At 32.9% G+C, this 18,072-nt stretch overlaps 1 protein-coding gene across 1 annotated transcript; it reads left to right on the top strand.

Annotated features, from left to right (window-relative positions):
- The first annotated feature begins 124 nt into the window (after window positions 1-124).
- LOC123707413 lies at window positions 125-14,362 on the top strand. Its single transcript, XM_045657439.1, has 19 exons — window positions 125-702; window positions 852-907; window positions 1,005-1,299; window positions 1,659-1,735; window positions 1,828-4,071; window positions 4,149-4,221; window positions 4,799-4,851; window positions 5,050-5,324; window positions 5,997-6,168; window positions 6,505-6,690; window positions 7,458-7,562; window positions 8,309-8,410; window positions 8,712-8,859; window positions 9,495-9,599; window positions 10,464-10,577; window positions 11,551-11,678; window positions 12,196-12,301; window positions 12,800-12,859; window positions 13,313-14,362. Exons 1-19 carry the CDS (start codon window positions 537-539, stop codon window positions 13,366-13,368), a joined length of 4,521 nt encoding a protein of 1,506 aa, XP_045513395.1. The 5' UTR covers window positions 125-536; the 3' UTR covers window positions 13,369-14,362.
- The last annotated feature ends 3,710 nt before the right edge of the window (window positions 14,363-18,072 follow it).

The following is an 18,072-nucleotide window of genomic DNA, read 5'->3' as shown; positions in this document are numbered from 1 at the left end:
CCTACCTAACGATTTAGGTATTATACATAATAAAGGATTATACAGCACGAAAGAGCGACCCTTATTTATATCAAATGAACTACCTTTGATACCGGGTGAGATTTTTTTAGACAGCGGAAAATATAATAGAACAAATTTCAAAAATTACATTTTATAATATTTTTTTAGATTTACCTTTAGAATCTATAACGCAAAATACATTCACTTATAATGGTTTAGATAAAACAAATTATTTTGACGACATAATTAATATACGAGTTAAAGCAGCGAGCGACCAAGAAAGTAAATCAACTTTCAATTCACAAGAAAGTAAAAAGGTAGATCCATTATTAGAAAATCTACTTGGAAGTATCACTACAGAAAATTTTCCATCAATTGAAAATATACACAACAATTATCTAAACCACGATACAGAGAAGGAGGTGGAGGCTATAAGTGATATTTACAAGACAAATATAAAAAAGATACAACCAAATAAATATAGCTACAAGCTGATTCTGTACAATGATAATAAGAAAGAAAATGAATTAAGAAACATGGATCCCAGGAATGGGAATCAGCAAGTATTGTCAAAAAGAGCGAAGTCCAGAAATATATTTACGCATCGCAAAGTTACAGAGAAAACTGTACCATACATAAATACTAAAGGAAGTCATAGAACCAATAGTAGTAAATTACAGAAACCCCATCCCTCGAATAATGGTAATGTGTAAAAATTTGATAATGTTATTAATATATTGTAATATTTTTGCACTAAATATTGCATTTACTAAAACTAGGTGGTTACTAAGTAATATATAATTTGGAATTATCAATAACAAATTTTATATATATCTTTTGATGTATTTTAGTTAAAAAACAGAAGAAACCTAAAAAACTTCCAACTACAAAAGTACAAAAACAACAGGTAAATTTTCAGACAATTTTCATTACTTATATGCGATATAAATGAACCAAGTTTAACCATCAAGTCAGTTGTAGACATAAATATTATTTGCTTGTAGCAGAAAGCCCACCCTGATCATTTCTTTACAACACCTTTGCCGATGTCAGACAACGAATTTAATAAGTTTCTTGAAGAGAACAACATTGATGTTCAATCCGTTACTGCCTCATTGCCGAATTATATTCCCTTTTCTACACATGTGATGCACATTGTATCAAAGTTGAAGCCATACAAGAATAATATAGAAAATATAAGTAAGACAAAAAATAGAAAACATGGAATGAAGCAAAATAATTATAATTTTTATATACAACGTCAAAGGAAGAAAAGGGATAAGATTTCGAAAAAAAATAGTAAGTATGTTTGTTACGTATGGAATTCCAATATTTGGCAGAGTCAAAAAATTTTATGCTCTTAAGTACAATGTGTGTTAATGTTTATATATACAGCAGTCCTTGTGGTTTCAGCGTGCGACTCTCATCACTGAGGTTGTAGGTTCGACCCGGATTTTCTTTCCATGCGCGCATTTAATATTAGCTCGAACGGTTGAAGGAAAACATCGTGAGGAAACCGGTTTGCCTTAGACCCAAAAATCTGAGGCCCAGACCTAAAAAGGTTGTAGCCCCATAGATTTTGTTTAAATGTTTATTATAATGAAGTTTTATACTAATAATTATTTTTCTTTTACTAAGTATATAATATTCATTTTCAGAATCACTAAAGTTGAGTGCAAAACCAGTTTTAGAACAAGAAATAACATTTACACCAAAAAATAAAATATTTATAAAAGTATGAGTTTATTCGTAAGAAACTGTTTCCATTAAAAAATACCATTTGAAAAATTATAAATTGTGAGATATTTATTTAATTATTATTTCCAGAACTATAGCGATGTGAAACGAAGTATAAAAGAATATCAGAGCTTTACTGCGCACGATGTAGCTGCTTTAGAAATAATTGTTGACTTAAAAAAATGTTCAGATTTAAATGAAAATGAAAATCAAGGAGCTACATCTGAACGTACAATAAACGCGGTCGTTGTAGGTGAAAAACCAAAAATAACAAATGCCATTCAAGTACATATAGCTTTACCAGATTTGTATAGTGAAACTATCAAAAGATCACCAGAGTCACTTCAAGTCAAAAAAGTTTTCTCGGCTATAATGGCCTCACCAATTGATATAGCATATCAGCTGCACACGTTTGAAAAAACAACAATTCCTTCCACTACTATTGAAGAGAATAAATTATCTCCTGGCTTATATTTATTAGTAGAAAACTCAAATATGTCTGATCCTACAGCTCAATTAATTTTGAAGCCAATGAAAATGGATGCAAAGAGTTTAAATCTGGAACTTACAACAAATGAAAGCCTATCTGAACCTCAAACAACTACTCCATATGCTAATGATGACAAAGTTAATAATTTTGTAGGATATAAATATAAAAGAAGTATTAATTGGGATTCAATAAAAAGACTTTTTGGACACGATAGAGTTTGTAGGTGTCGCTGCAAAGCAAATCAGACAATGTGCAATGCTTGCGCTGCAAGTGATGCTGTTATATCTGAATTGATATTTGAATTTGACAATCTAGCAAAATACATGAGAGACCATTGTACTGAAATACAAACCTTCTTTTGGATGAACCCGACAGGTGGTAAAAAATTAAGGGAATCAGTTAGTAGGATTAATAAGTCCTTAAATGATTATTACAAGAGAGTAAAGGGGAAATGCAATGGAAGGACATGTAAAATGTTTTCATCGGGTATTGACAGAAGAAGCATTCTTCATGAATTTACGGAATACAAAGACAATGGTTCACTAACCTTCCTTATGAATTTGGTGAATATTGCTAACGATTTAGAAAATGCTAACGCGTTAGGTTTGTTATACGATGAACAGTTTGAAAAACATGGACAAATACTTCAAGATACAATTGATAACTGTTTATCACGAGTGTTAACAAAAAGGTCGGACGTTGAAAAGTTGTATTCGCTTGATAAAATAAATATCAATTTAATATGTGATCCTAGTATAGAAAGGGGCACATTAAATAAGACTGTATTACACAGTTTAAGAAATAAAGCAAAATTATTGAACAATGTTGATTCTAATAACTTTTTAAATAATGATGTGATAACCTTTAAAGGAGAGAAAAGAAAACGATTAAAGGATTTTGTGAAGCACCGGTTTCCGTCAAAACTATCAAAGAAAAGTTTTCAGGACATGGACAGCAACAGTATACTCTCAAACTTTAATAAAAATAATAATTCAATTAATTTCCGACAACAACGGAAAACAGAACCTGTAGTAAATGTATTATTATTGAAAAATGAACCTTCCGACAGTCAAAATAGAAATGTAATACATGATACTGTAAGAAGTTTGACCACAGTAAAGCAATATAATTTTAGCAATCACGAATCACTAGTACATAGCATGGGAAAATTATTTAAATTACTAGGCAATCCTGATATTAAGGCCTTTACTTCCAGTCATAAGAATAATAAAAGTTCCCCAAAAACTATACATAAATCGTTGTTAACGAATAATACTAAACATGTTACGCGAAATAAATCTACCACAAACGTATTGCACACTACAAAACACAATAAATCAAGTAATGCATCAAAAGCGATTTATAGGACTGAAAAAAATGAAATAATAAATAGCATTCTAGGCGTAACAAAGCATTTTTTGAATAAATTAAAATGTAAAACGGATGCGACGGAACATTCTGAACGACATATAAGAAATGTTACCATAGATACGTATAACAGCGATCCAACTGATTTGAATTCACATAAAATTTCTAGTGTGACAGATAGAGATAATCCTACAATAATAATATTGGATGAAAATTCGGAGAACGTTGGCGAGTCTAAAAATGACCAAATTAATGATGATGATTTGAGAAGTCTTCTCTTTTCAGTTTTAAATTATAACTCTAAAGTTTTAAATGATGAGTGGGTTAGAGCAGCTAATTTAGAAGCGAACGGTGGGATAGAAAAAAACAACAGGGGCTTATCCATCTCTAAGAAGTCAGTGAATAATACTAAAAAAGGATTTGTTAATAAACTTGCGAATAAATTTTTATGGAGCAGAATTAACGATAAGAAGAAAGTATGTACATATGGACTAATAGTATTTGTTTTATTTTGATATGATTTTTTAAAATTAATACATAAAACTTTTTGTAGGAACGGTTTCAAGGACACGGCACATCGACTCCGTTAAAAAAAGTAGATACAAGTAATATGGATAAAACAACAGGTATTAACCAAACTCCTTATAAAGTAAACAAACTTATGTCAAATATTTTCACCGTATTACACAGTAACAATGCATGTAGCGCTAGAATTAGTAGAACGCTTGATTCTACAATTAACTTTCTATATTTGTACTCATGACAAATTCTTAAATATTGTTTTATTACATGTGTGATTTATGTTGACTTAATTTTCTACGATACTAGTGAATAGCTTAAACTAAAGTAATGTTCATTGTTCAATAATGTTTTGACACTATGTTCGTGTGTCCGAGATACCGCTCTTACACTTTTATTCACTACACTAGGTTTATTTACTCAAAAAGGTTTAGTTCTCGTTAGGCGTCTTATATCTCTTGTGTCAAGAAGTTTGATTGCCTCAGCATTCACATAGCTATGTAGCCTGTTTAAGTGAGTAATGCAAACCGTTTTGCCGTATTTTGCACTGTATCCACATCCAGATCCTTGTGGATACTATCGTTTTTAATATGCAATTGTGCATTGACAATGTCCCAAAGATGTCGATTAAATAAAAAGTAAAAATTATGTATACAAAACTAATATTTTATCTTTGATTTGTAGATTTGTCAAAATTTATATCCCTACCTACTTTTAAAACCAAGTCAACAGCAAAGGTAACTATTTCTTATTATATACATAATAAACTAAGTAAATTCATGTTCTCCAAGTTTTATCAGGAGATTTCAAAATCACAGGCATAGGAAAGTGAGAATTTAAAATAGAATTGAAATGTTTAAATGAATACAATATGTTCTAACTTTTATGTTAAGAAATTTCTATCACACCTCTAACATACAAAATGTTTTCAAGAGATCGGCGGGAGAAAAATAACTGTCTGCGATATATCGTCAACTATAGGCCATATCATAAATGCACAGAAGACTCTGACCAAACTGGACTTTGAAACATATATGAAAAATATCAATTGCTACAAATACAGTGTTGTGCCAGAAAAGTTCTTGATAAAGTTTAATAGAAGAAAGAAGCATTGTAAAAAAGAAGCACTTAGTTCGAGTTACGAGAGATGGCGAAGGGACTCGAAAATGGCACTGTATGAAGATGATGAATTACCTGAGTTGGACGAAAGGTAATTCAATTTGTGTTTTAACATAATTATATTATAAGTTAGATAATAAACATGTATTCATCAAGAAATCAAGACGTGGAAAGTAATCCTCTTAAAATAGGAACGGGTAGTTCCGAACAAATTCGACCTCCTTAAAAAAATGAGCGTACCTTTGGCGTTGCGTAGAGATGTGAGGTCACTCTGCATCTTCTACCGCATTTACTATGGTGAGTGTTCAGAGGAGTTGTTCGAATTAATAACTGTAGCTGAGTTTCATCATTGGACGTCGAGGCAGACTACGAAATTCCACCCGTATCATCTCGACGTCTGCCGTTCCAGAACTGAGCGTTTCAAGGCAATTTTTGCCGCGCATCACCGCTATGTGGAACCAGCTGCCCACTGAAGTATTTCGGAACCAATTCAACTTAGGGTCCTTCAAGAAAAGAGCATACTAATGCTAAAGGACGGAGAGCCTCTGGCATTGAGAGTGTCCATGGGTGGCGGTATCACCTAACATCAGGTGAGCCCGTTTGCCTTATGATATATAAAAAACATTTTTTATGTATGTTTTAAGTCGGCTGAGATATTTCTGCGTAGTGTATACTCCTTTGACCAAGTTTAAATACGAATAAACAAACGCGACATTTTACATTCTTGGATAAAATATGTTTAATTTATGAATTACGAGGACAGTGAAGTTCCAGAAGATAAGCACATTTACGAACTTCATGATAACAAGCAGTTATTTGAGCGGTTTATAAGGGATGATCATGGATTATATCAGCAGGCTCCAAGACGGATGAAGAGACAAAGCGATAGCACAATAGACATGTTAACAAACATACCACCACTAAAACCATTAACGGTAAGTAATAGTTGTAATAAAATCAGCAGCAGTACAGCAGTTATGTAGGAGGTTTAACAAATTTAAAAACCAAACAAAATGTATATTTGTGTCCCTATAATAAAATAAAACTGTCTTATATAATCGTAAAGAAAGGCACTGAGTAAAGAAAGAGTGTCCATGGGCGGCGACGGTATCACTTAACATCAGATGTACCTCCCATCCATTCCATAAAAACGATATTACAAGTGTACAGGGTATGAATCCTTAAAAAAATGTATTTTTGCTTCTCTTTCACTTATCGTTAGGGTCATAAGACATTCACTTATAGTAATCTAAATTGTTTGGGTATTACAGGACGAAGTTTTTGCTATGACCGGTGATTCTGTAGTTCTTGACTGTTATCCTCCAGGATGTAAACAAGAAGGAAAAAATCATTTTTGGATAGCAGACGATAATCTTAATATTTTAGCCAATTTAACGAGACTTAATATGAAAAATATTCGGAAAGCGGACTCGGGAGTCTACGTATGCTTTAATAATGTATGTACTTAGGAAGATTTTTTTTAATTGTGCGTCTTTAGGTCTTATATTTGGAAATTATACATTGTTTCATAATTCTCAACTCAGTTACTACGATCCCAAAGTTCTGTCACTGGCACATTATTTTTAAATTTCGTTCTGTTCATTCTGTTTTTGAATGTTTGCCTATTGTTTTAAAACAAAAAACAATCACTTTCCGTAATTTTTCACGATGGAATAGACAATGAAAGAAAACCGAATAGCTGTTATTGCGTTGCACTGTGGGCACTCGCCGAGTACCATTTTCAAGTAGCTCAAAATTTTAATTTAATATTCCTTAATTAATGTACTATAAATTGATATATCACTCATTAAAAACTGATCAGTACTTTTGTTTTTATCATTATTTCCATTGAATTGATGATGATTGATTGATGACAGAACTTTGGGACCGACTACGTATATACAATCTTGATCGGGATAAAGCAGGAGGCTCAGAGTCGTTCGTTAGCAGTAAACAAACTCATGAGTAGGCAACCTAATTTGTTTAAATATTTTTAGAAGTTTGGCAAATAAAAAAGGATTTTTGCTTCTATTGGCCATTAACTAAGAGGGCGTTAAATGTAATTTTGCGAAATATATATGTAATGAGATATGATCCTTTAATTTAATGTGATTTCGGCTGTTAACGTGTTTGGCATTTTCCCACGTAATTTATGTTAGACATTTTCCGATATATGAAAGGAAATTTGTATTGTAAATATTGTTGAGTACTGCAAATATTTCAGGACAATATGATTGTGCGGCGTGTCAAAGTGAGCGTGATGGATGTTCCCAAGTTTAATGTAGTTTTCGCGACGGTATACGAAACATCTACGTCATGCACTTATAATGTAAGCAGAACTGAAATATTAATTTTTGGTTGTTTTTTATGAGTTAAAAACATGGTTATGTTGGCCTGATGAGCAGTGTTGGCCTAGTAGCTTCAGCGTGCGACTCTCATCACTGAGATCGTAGGTTGAACCCCCGGCTGTGCACCAATGTTGTTTCTTTCTTTATGCGGATTTAACATTCGCTCGAACCGTGAAGGAAAACATTGCGAGGAAACCGGCTTGCCTTAGACCCAAAAAGTCGACGGCTTGTGTCTGGCACAGTTGGCTACTACGATCACCTACTTGCTTATTAGGTTGGCAAATGATCACGAAACAGATACAGAAATCAGAAGCCCAGCTAAGTAATTTGTAAGTTACACAAATTTTGATGGTTTTGTTATTATGAAGTCAGTAATAATAACAGTTTACAAAGACACTTATATTTTTTTTTGTAAATATAGTTGCATATCGAGCATGAAATAAAGCAAAAGTCATTGAAAGTTCTGACTTTGTTTCATATTTTGGTTGCAAAACATACACTAAATAAATAATAAAATATACCATTATAAATAATAGGTATTTTTTATCCAAATTTCATAGGTAAATAATATTAATAAATTGTCTTTTATAAGAAGATTAAGTGTATAACAATGTAGGATTATTATTACGACGTCACGATTTCTTGAAGTGCAAATTTTATTACATTAGTAATTTCCACTGCGTTGAATAGAAATATAATTTTATGTAAAAAATTATGATGTTTTTAGGATTTACGAGCAATACAAAAAATAGGAGAACTGATGAGTCTAATTACGTGTGGGAATTTTTGTTCAATAAGAATTGATGAACCAGTATGCTTGAAAGATAGGGTAAGAGATTTATTGGCTGGCATTGTAAAAAATACTGCTTTCTGTCGACATTACTTTAGTTGGTATAGTATACACGTCACCTCCAAAAATGGTAATCTCAATACGACTGAACCGCTTTTGATGATACTTGGAGCTTAATTTGGAAAGATTTGGACTAAGAAGGATCATCATCATGTGTGGAAGACTTATGGGAGTTGTAGGGCCACTGCTCCGAAATTAATTTGTCTAAAGTCAGTTTCAAAATGACTATATTCTAATTAAGAAGTTATCCAATCGTTTTATGAATAAATATTTTTTTTAGAAAGACGAATCGTACCTCTTAAGGACTCTAACAGTTATTTTACCACAATATCCAAGTATAAACTGTAGTATTGAATGCCAGAGAAATTTCAGAAGTTCAATGTCTGTGTTATACGCGAAAAATGCACCCATTTTGGCTTCAATACCCGGTAAGTAATCTATAAAATAAAACCAGCAGCCGATTTTTATCATCGGACGTCGATAAAGAATACGAAATTACATCATTATAACGGCGTTCGTTCCACAACTGAGCGTTTTAAGATACATAGTTTCTGCCACCACCACTATGTGGAATCAGCTGTCCACCGAGACCAACTCGACTTAATAAACATAGTACACAAGTAAGATACACTTAAGTAACAATTCTTAAAGGGCGGCGATATCAGATGGGCCTCCTGACCGTTTTCGCCTTACATAAATGTATATTACAAATTAGTCTATCATACAATACTAACCTGATCACTGAAAATATTTTAGTGCAACTTATTTTTTTTTATAGAACGGGGCAACGTGTAGGGGTCGCACCGCCCATATACACTCTCAATGTCAGAGGGCTCGCAAGTACGTTGCCGGCCTTTTAAGAATTGGTACGATCTTTTCTTGAAGGATTGTTGTCGGATTGGTTCGGAAATACTTCAGAATATGCTTTAAAGTTTAACAAAAGATTTATAATGTATTATTATTATTTTTAAAAGTTACTCAATTAATAAAAGGCAAGTGCATTGCATTTTGAAAAGTTACTCAATTAATAAAATGCAAGTGCAAAAATAATTAAATATTGTAGTTGCGATAATGCATTACGGTGGTTCGTTACCAGAAGAAGTGAAAACTTGGACACCATCAATGCTAGAACACAAAGCATTTGTTAGCCATACACTTCGGACGAGTGGTAAGTACATATTTTTACATATGTTTTAATACTGATGTTGAAAGATTTTTACCACCCAATAATGCGAGACCAACTAAGCTCTCTAGTGTAGAATTTGATGATATTCTCTAACCAGCTTACATAACTTATATTCCACAAGCCAAAGATGGAATAGATGATATAAACAACAACAAGGTTCATTTACGAAAGGCAAAGAAAAATAAATAAATACGTTATACATACATCGGCTATGCTGTGTGATAGTATGAAATGCTATGTACGTGAGTCTGTTATGTGCCCTTTGGAAATTCTTAATACTGCTTTTAATAATATTTCGCGATGGCTTAAAATTCAAATTAAATGCTTGTACCATAGTTAAAAAACTTAAACTTAGATTTATATATAATAAATTAACAAAAAATAGACTAAGGAGTTTAACCTTGGTGCTGAAGCGACCACAGCGAATTTTTTAAATTTCCTATAAACAAATTATTTTATAAGAGCATCAAAGCTTTATTCTTAATGCTTTCCATTGGGCTTGAATTCCTTCACTTTGGGTCAAAGTCCGCTTTGAGCGCAAATAAAAAGTTAAGTGTTTAGCACACCTAATCAATAAATTTAAGTTTATGGTAAATCCGTTGTTTTTTTATAAAGATAGTTTTAAATTACTCTCGGTTAATTTTTTTTATTAGTCGGGAAATAAATATAGCATGTTACGCAGGGATAATGTAGCGTTGTATGGTTTTTGAGTTTATTCCTTATACAAATCTTTACTCTGTATAATTTTATTATATATATTTAACTCCTTGATTTTACACGCTGATAAGCGGTAGATGCAATTGTTATCTAGAATATATACATTTTCAAGATTTATTTTCTTTCAAGACTCCGACGGACACAGTGAATACCATTTGTTGGCAGATACTGACCCTGGGACCATACATGTAGTTGTTGCATGTCCAGCTGGATTTTTCTTGGTTGCACGTCAGAAAATTTGCGGTTAGATTCCATCTCTCAATTATAATACAGTAATCCCGCCTATAAAGCGGTAAACCTATAACGTGACTTCGTATAAGGTGGTATTCTCCCCCCATAATGCGAAGTTTTATTTATTTACTTATTTATAAAAGATATACTTCTGTAGTGTGAATTTATAATGTTTTGTCTTAATTGTGTTATAAAATTAAACTAAATCAAGTTATGATTAAATTCGTGTTTCTGGTTTTTGAATTGTTCAAAAAAACAAGAAAACTTTTACAATACGGTATATCTTATCTAATAGACTCGATTTAGATTTCATTATAATTTTTTGAAGACATAACGTCAAAATAGTTTGCTGGGGTTAAAAATATCAGAAACTGTTACGTATTCTTATGAATGGATGAGCAGTCGCATTAGACTGACGTTCCGGACAATTATTACCGCTGCCGGAAACATAACCTTTTTGCTGTGCTTTCGGCTCGCACTGTCCAGCGTCAACAAGCTCCCATTCCCTGGTTACTCTCGCTGCTTAATGGGTTTCTTGACTCTTCGCAGGACAGCGATCGGACTTCGACCTATTTGCGAAACGTATGGTGATATACTGTGATTTAAAAAGATACTTGGAAAATAGTAGTGGATAGCAGGAGGTTTTCTGTCATTATCATCTGATATTTAGTTTTATGTTATTTTTAGTTAGAATTTGGCCATGCATCGGCCGTAAATAAATAAATTCTGTGCGTTATGTCATAGTGCAAGACACTCAGTCATTGTCGATTTTTTTTTAATGATTTCTGATTAAAACCTCATTAAAACTTTCTTCATATTCAATCTAATTTTCCTGTTAGGACAGGATTTAGTATCTGACTGTTTGTGCTTCATAAACGTAGATTTGTTCGGCCATATGGGATTGCTAACCATATGTGCTAAGGAAATTAAATTTCAATTTGACCTCGGGTTGGAGAATCGTATCCCGATTTAAATTTCATTTCAGGTTTATGCCCATCAGATACATATTCGATAGAAGGTGGAAACTCCTGCGTAAGGTGCCCAGATGGTACCAAGTCAGAACCAGGCTCGGCCTTCTGTCATTTATCATTGGACCGCTTAGCGAGGTCTATTGTATGTCAAATAAGTTAATTTAATTATCTAATTATTAGCTGAACCGGTGAGAAATAGTTGTTGAATAAAGAGATACTTAAATTATGAAAAAGAGAGCAGGCCAAAAGCCTGCTGGCTTCAGCATGTGACTCTCTGACTCTCATCACATCACTGTGTGTCCGAACCCAGGCTCTGCACCTATGTGCGCATTTAATACTTGCTCGTACGGTGAAGGTGTGAAGCGAAACATCGTGAGTAAACCTACCCTACACAAAAGACTGTCTATTAACAAACGATGATCACGAGTCATACCGAAATTTGAGGCCCAGACTTAAAAATTTAAACAATTTGTGAAGCAAATATCTATACAGTAAATTTTTAAATTTTTTAAAAATCTTTTTTGAATCTCCGGTATTTTTAGACTTGATGATAAATGAAGTTTATTAAAGCCTTGTAAGTTTTAGTGCCCATGGGCTGCGGTATCACTGAACCAGCCTGTTTGTATCTTTTTAATATAGTTACAATAAACATTTTACAGTGGACCGACAATCCTTGCGTATCACTAAAAGCGATTGGTGTAATGGCAATGATAATCATAATATTGTATTATTTATACCGTCACTTTGCAAAGTCAGAAAAAAGTTGTAAGTATTGAAAGAAAATACCTGTAAATTAATTCAGACAACCCTGATTGAGAAATAAATTAGAAAATGCACGGAGTTATTAATGACGTGTGATAAAAGTATGTTTTCTCACATTAGTCTATATATTTTTTACTGTCGTTTTGACTTGAAATCTATTTCAAAGCCTTATTTCAAACTAAAGAACTGAGACATACATCTCACCCAGTGGAGACTGGAAGTCTGTTTAAATGGACATGTTTCGAATAAGCTTTCAGAATTATTTTCTCGGGAATCAAGCCAGTTGCGTTTAATCACGATGTGTAACTGAGTCAATCAATTTGACGTTGATGAGTGTACATTTTTTTTCAAAGATTTGTATTTTATTATAAATCTCCTGAGTGTATAAAAATAATCTACTTCTAATATGGAACCAGCTACCCACTGAAGTATGTTTATTATAAGAAAAATACATATATAAATATGTGTATTATAGAATATTTATAAAGCTCTAATTTTCAGTAAAGAAGTCTAAACAAAAACAATCGAAATGTCGTTCGGCTAGAGGCTCAACCGATTATGGTAAAGTTATATTACAATTTTACAAGAAACAGATGCAAAAATGTTTTGTGTACTATTGATATGCATAAAAATATATAAAAAACATGTTTTTTATGAAACAGTTTCTCATCGTCTGTATGCAAATTTATAATATCAAAATTGTTTATCAGGAAGAGCGAAACTGAATATGCCTACAGACTAATAAAATTACCCAAAATGTATTTAGTTGTTTTTGCATTAGTCTTCATTTAAAATAGTTTTGCTTTATTTGGGTTTATTATTATATATTTAATTTAAATTAAAATAATAATAAATAATTGCGATTCTTAAATGAATGTCATGGTGATTTATAACCATGTCATCTGCAGTCAAATAACGCTACCAATGTGGAAAAACTGTTTATTAAATTTATTGGATCCAGCTAATAATTGAGTCATCAATCTATTATGCAGTACAAAACATATTTTATTTCAGGTACACCACGAATTTGGAATAAAAGCGGCCCTCCCCTACCACCACTCGACTTTTAGGTAAATTTTGGGTTTTAAGTTCGACGCTAGGAATCCTGGGTAAAAATAAATGTTTAAAAAACGTTATTCATACTATGAAACTTTACTCGTTGTACTTTATCGTTTTCTACTTCAAAACACTTTTAAAACTAACTTTTTTTTATAAGTCTTTATCTTGCAATCAGTCAGCTAGACTATGAGCAGATGACGTGTTGAGAGCTGTTAGGCGTTCAGAGCAAAATCTTCATCAAGACTGCCCCACTCTGCCAACCGTGTCTATCAAGACTTAGGATTTGTCGCCTTTTAAGCCTATTTATTAGGTGTGGTTAGTTGCGTGGCAAGCTTATTAGGATGCATTTCTAGCCTTTTTCTGTATTTCATACTCCAGGTCTTAATCTCCTCTTTAACAGTCCTGATTTTTAGGTGCTCATTAATCTCCGATGTTTTTATAAACCACGGACAGTTGGATATTTGTTTCAAGATGTAATTTTGAACCCTCTGTATGATACTTATGTTAGAGTCACACGGCGAACCCCATAGTTGAATCCGTATATCCAGATTGGTTTCAAGAGCATTTCGTAGATGAGTAGCTTATTATCTACTGACAGCTTGGAATTTCTGCCAAGCAGCCAGTACAGTCCTCTGTAAAACTAAAACTAACTAAACTTATTTTGATTGAATTACCAAAAGTTTCTTTCATAATTATATTTAATGAGAACTAAGAATAGTGCTAATTATATTTTGTGTACTGCATTTGTCAACTATATGTATGCGTGACTAAACAATGTTTACCAATCTTTTCACGAGACCATTAATCAATATTGTTATAGAATTTGGTCATTAATTTAAAGATAAATTAATAAATTGTTTATTTGAAGGCATCTTTTGCTATAGTATCAATTTGTATTATACAAAATTTGTAAGCGTTCTATACTTTTAGATATAGGGTATGTAAGAAAGTGCCGAACAGGTAATTATATTTTTAAGTGGTTTTTCTTTGTCATAAGTTTATTTTAAGATTTCGAAATAAATAGCTTACACTATAACTGTTTTTAATTACCCAAGTGAAGCGAAATACTTTTGGAAGTGTAGGTTCATCAAAAGGGAGGAACTGAGCTCAGTCTAACCACCAATTGGTCTGATGACTACAGTGGCTTATTTTTCTTGTGTTTATCCGCTCCTTTTCTGGGCGGACATCGACCAGTGGTGTGATTGTTGGCAGCCTGTTGATGCAGGACGGCACTGGGGCGGACGTAGAGCCTTAGGTGTTGTAGAGATGACGAGCGTCGGGTTCGACTCGTCTCAATCGTTGTCTTGGTTGAAATGGCTCGCATACCAAGCCCGCCGACGGCGAGAGGAGAGCGTTATATATCCCAGCCCTGGAGTACGGTTTTCTCGCGGCGAGATACTCCAGTGGTTGATGTTAAGATGTTGTATATATGCTTAGCTGTCCAGAAACACTGATAGCGCGAATCAGTGTATGACGTAATTGTAATGATTGTATCCCCAAATTTTCAACACGAAAAATGGACACACTGAATTCATTTTTCTCTCAGTAATTCATATATTTGGCTAATAGTTGAACTAAGATTAGCTAGAGTATTAATGTAACTTTCCTGTCCCTTTGCCTTCCGCAATATAAGGCTGTTACATTGTAATGAGCCAGCTCTGTGCCGAAAAGTGCTAGTTCGATTAAAGTTTGCTCCAAATACATTCTGGAATAAATTAGCTACTACCAATCTGATTTCATATATAGATTTAGGTGACCGCGTGTGGTACCGTCCTTTGATATATTGCTCAGGATCTTAATTAATAAATGTCCTTTGATGCCACAGCGGCTGATATTAATTAAAACTAACCATTTCCACAGAATATATATACAAGTGTGGAAAAGGCTGCATTCGCATTCTATAATTACTAATACTATTACTATATACTACTGTAGACTATTACTAGCGCAGGCAAAGCCTGTTTAATTTCAGTTCAGGAGACATCTTAAAGATCCCCTCTCGATTATTGGTTGGGAGTGAAATATCGAGACCCTTAACTTATTTATCTTCGGCTAGGCCTTGGGACGTGATAGCAGTACGGAGATAGACAAAATATCTCTTGAATTTTAAATGAGATATAATTTAGTCCGCTTAAAATATTTACTGGCTCATTGATTTAAATGTCAAGGTATTTTTTATGACACGATTTACTTTAAACATACAATCCACGTTTATTTATAAGGTTGGTATGGACCTTGCTTTTACGGGAATACACTTATACCTATATATTAGGTTTGGTTTCCATCGAAGCCATTATTTCGACTAGCAAGACTTTTAAAGCAAATTATGATACACTTCAATATATCATTTGACTCGTTGGTCATGAAAAGATAAAAGTAAAACATAAAAGTAATAGTTATTACTACAAAGCAGTTTTGCGTCTTAAGGATGTGCAATTAGTTTTTATTTTTATTGTTTCTAGCTAGTCCAGCCATGAGTTCTGTTATAAATGAAAATGCATTTTTTTATTAAGTAATGTATTATTATTAAAATGTATACCTACATATTTATTAAAGTCTAATAAAAAAAATATTCTATTCGAAATGGCCACCTTTGGCTTTTATACTGGCCTTTAATCTGTTTGGCCACGAATCTATGGATTTATGCATTGTTTCCTAGCGAAATTTCGCCACTGTTTGCTCCAAAGGGTTTTAGATACTTAATGTCGCTGTGTCGTTTCGAGAATGTCCTCTCAAAGTGTTCATGATTTGAAGTCTAATTATCTTATAAAGTCCGAAACGTTGATTTCAAGCCAGGCTTGGGTAGTTCGTGCCTGTGAACAGGTGCTGAAATTTTGCTGAAAAGTCCACAGTGTATTTTTAAAAAGTGTATTCCTGACAGGTTTCACAACATGATCCAAGATTGTATTTTGATACACTTTGGCTGAAGTTTTCACAAAAATGTAGTTTTGTGACTCCTTAATAAGACACCAAACCATCACTAACTTAGGATTATGACCACGTTGTACCTTTCCGACCACTTGAGCAGCTTCTTTAGAACTGTGAGCGTACACTTTATCATTTTGCTTATTATAGTAAAGATGGTAGACTATGGTAAAGAGGATATTTCTCTGCTTTTCAGCTGCGTATCGCGACGCCTTCTGTTTTGATCGATCCACTTTCTTTAATTGCAAAGATTAATTTTGGGCATGCCCTGTATATCAACGATAAGCACCGAGCTTCAGGTCTTGTTTTAATACGCGACAGAGTCCTAGCGGGAATCTTCATTTCTTGCGATAATTTTTTTTACTTCCTAATGGGATTTCGACGAATTCTGCCTTTTATATCATTTACAGCCTTTGTAGTTCAAACAACACGTTATTGTATCGGTTGATAGCATGATGTACGAACATACGGCTGATACCAAGCATTTGAAGTGTCTGGAATATGACTGACGGCTCCACTTTTTACAAGGCGATCACTGCAATGCTATATTCTTTAACACCATTTCATTCCATATTGTAATTTGATAAGGAACATAAAAATAATGTCTAAAGTGTGGCAAAATCGAAAGTAGTTTTTAAAATAATATACGTGTTCCAAATTCATAATAATTAAAAAGTTGAAAGAAAAGTTCAGGCTTTTACGAGGCCCTTTGTCATTCGTGATAAATATGTGATGCGAAAGTAGGTCTGGTTGTTTAGTTTAGGTATTTTTCATGTTTGAGGAGAAACTCAATTTAATAAAGTTTATTGCTCAATTTAATAAAGTTTATATCTCAATTTATTAAAGTTTATATCTCAATTTAATAAAGTTTATTGCTCAATTTAATAAAGTTTATATGTCAAGTTAATAAAAATTAATGCTAAATGTAATAAAGTTTATTGCTCAAGTTAATAAAGTTTATATAAACATTGAATAAAGTTTATATCTCAAGTTAATAGAGTTTATTGCTCAAGTTGATAAAGTTTATATCTCAAGTTTATATCGCCACCCCCTAAGGCCGCCGCTGTAGGCATGAAAAAGTACCTACTACATCTTCTGCGACTGGCCTAAGCATCCACTTTTGCGTTTCACGTGTGTTATGAGTAAAGATTGTATAAAAGTACTACATACATTAAATTAAAGAGATGTTTAATTTCCATAAATCCAGTAGGTAAGCCGTAGTTATATGCAATGTTGCTTGCAATTTTATTATGGCAACTTAGACTGAATTTCATCTTGGTACGTTTCGAGCTACGAATACGAAAACGTGAGCTAGTGCAAAGCTAAACGGGTCATGCTATAATTAAAACAAAAGGCGAAAACGTGATTTCAGAAACTCGACTTAAAACTCTAGTTGAAGTTGAAATTCTTAATTGAAATAATTAAGTTGATACATGTGTGTAATATTTATTTAGCCAGCTTCGTTTGCACATATGTCCCTTTTTACAATACAACGTTTGATGTTTGTGAGTTTTCTTGATAATTAAGATGTGATGAGCATTATGTAATGGTTGCAGGCTGCTTACAAACATTTAAAACTTTACTTGGCTAAAAAAGAGCGACCTAGAGTGTACGAAAATTACCAGTTAACCATTATACGCACTTTATTTGAGAACTGGCAGTAAATGTAAATTTAGAAACATTTTTTACCGACGTTTATTATTATTGAGTTACCTAAATAAAGGAGATGGAAAGATATTTTGATTTATTTTTTTACAGTTAATGTCATTTGGTTTCTTATAGACTGTACT

The sequence above is a fragment of the Pieris brassicae genome, chromosome 3 (assembly GCF_905147105.1).
Source record: "Pieris brassicae chromosome 3, ilPieBrab1.1, whole genome shotgun sequence".
In the NCBI taxonomy this organism is placed as follows: Eukaryota; Metazoa; Arthropoda; class Insecta; order Lepidoptera; family Pieridae; genus Pieris; species Pieris brassicae.
This window is presented reverse-complemented; position numbering and strand designations above follow the sequence as displayed.

What these genes read in the sequence shown, in the direction of transcription:
- LOC123707413 (XM_045657439.1), top strand. Translation starts at nt 537, where the DNA reads ATGGATCCCAGGAATGGGAATCAGCAAGTATTGTCAAAAAGAGCGAAG. An exon ending in ACCCCATCCCTCGAATAATG is followed by an intron (nt 703 to 851) that starts GTAATGTGTAAA and finishes GATGTATTTTAG; the next exon opens with TTAAAAAACAGAAGAAACCT. An exon ending in AAAATAAAATATTTATAAAA is followed by an intron (nt 1,736 to 1,827) that starts GTATGAGTTTAT and finishes TATTATTTCCAG; the next exon opens with AACTATAGCGATGTGAAACG.